Source organism: Acanthamoeba castellanii (genome assembly GCF_000313135.1).
Source record: "Acanthamoeba castellanii str. Neff unplaced genomic scaffold scf7180000083165, whole genome shotgun sequence".
Taxonomy (NCBI): domain Eukaryota; phylum Discosea; order Longamoebia; family Acanthamoebidae; genus Acanthamoeba; species Acanthamoeba castellanii.
Window position 1 is genome coordinate 9,743 of NW_004457528.1, and position 1,586 is coordinate 11,328.

The following is a 1,586-nucleotide window of genomic DNA, read 5'->3' on the forward strand; positions in this document are numbered from 1 at the left end:
CAACTAAAGTTTGCTACAAAGAAGAAAAGCAGAACGGCTGAGGCTCATTTATTTCGATCGGAGCTAAATTGTTCCACGAACTAAAAATGATAGGCATCAGAATGTCGAGCCTGGGCTGTTTGGCCGAGAAATTCTCTCTCGTGGCCACCACCCTCCTGCTGGTTGGTCCCGACGACCCGGCCCGACTTCGCGATTTTGCCTCCGGCTGGGCGCCCGGCAGAGAGAAAGGAAAAAGAATGGGTACGCTGCTGGCTTTTTTATTGAGCTCAAACTCTTGATCACCGTCGTCCGCAACCAACAGGCGGATGTGGAGGTCAAAAGGAGATTTAATTGGTCTGGTTAGTTAAGGAGTTTACAACGAAGTTACGAATTGACAGAAATTTCACACCCCACCACATCAAACAACTTCTCACCGGCCAGGGAGCGAATCCTTCATCCTTTCCGTGATCTGCCTGCTGGCGGTGCTGATAGTCAGGCTTGCGGCCAGCGGGGACTCAGCCGATGGGGCAAGGCGACAGTCGGCAGCCGTGGCCGTGTTCTGCGAAGGTCCGTGCCTGCGCAACGCAGACGGGTCGCAGTACGAGTGCCCCGCCGCGTTCAAGAGCGCAGAGTACAACGTGGCGACGTGCTACGTTGAGGAGGGCCAGTGGGGAGCCCTGGCGAGCAACTTCACCTCCTTCATGATCCACCGCGACCTGCTCTCGGAGACCTACAGCCCCTACGTCTTCAACGACACCGGACGGCCCGCAGCCTGCAACACCGCCAGTCAAGTCGACACTGGGCCTAGCGCGAAGCTGGGCCTGGGCGGCTGCACGGACCACGTTTACTACTACCACCCGGCCGGAGGTGGTCCGTCCTATTACTCCCTCGCCATCCGCCCGGCAAACTGGACCAACTGCGGAGGTGGAGGAGCACACGACAACGACACAGACGACGACCGGTGGATGGGCTTTGGCATCGTTGCCATCGCGGTGGCCGGCGGAGTGATACTTGTCGTTGGTGTTGCTGCCGCTGTTGCTTTTGTTGTGCTCCGCCGCCGAGCCTCCCACTCCCAGTTGTAAGCTGAAACGCTCTCCTTCTTCTTGTACTTTCTTGGTAAAGAGACCATCATAACACTATTAGATTATGACACTGGGGCAACACGTGTGTGACGATGAACGATCGCAGATGGGATTGGTACGAAAAGCGTTTTATGGGTGTATAAAGCACAGGGTAAGAAGTGTAGAGAGGGAGGCAGTGGTGCACAGAGGGAGGCACGACTGCTTACTCCTCGGCGCGGGCGGAGCCGGCCCTCACGGAGGCACCGCGGGCCGAGGCGCCGCGGGTGGAGCCACCACGCGAGGACGGGGTGCCGTCGATCTCGTCCTGGAGCTGGGCGATCTTGGCCTGGAGCTGCTTGTTCTTCTCGTGGAGGTCGCCGATCTCGTCCTCGAGGATCTGCTTGTCGGACTCGAGGGCCGAGTTGAACTTGGAGAGGGACTCGAGGGACTGACGCTCGCGGTCGAGGACGACCTTCTTGAGCTCGCGGTTGGCCTCGACGGACTTCTCCTTGGCGCGCTTCTCCGAGTCGAGGCGCGAGAGGGCGT

The 1,586-nt window shown here is 58.8% G+C and overlaps 1 protein-coding gene across 1 annotated transcript; it reads left to right on the plus strand.

Moving 5' to 3' along the window:
• Window positions 1–101: 101 nt before the first annotated feature.
• On the plus strand, window positions 102–1,061 carry ACA1_007620 (uncharacterized protein; the record flags this gene model as incomplete). The annotated part of the gene is made up of 2 exons (XM_004341178.1): window positions 102–240; window positions 421–1,061. The coding sequence occupies 2 exons, from the start codon at window positions 102–104 to the stop codon at window positions 1,059–1,061; spliced, it is 780 nt and encodes a 259-aa protein (XP_004341226.1).
• Window positions 1,062–1,586: the final 525 nt, after the last annotated feature.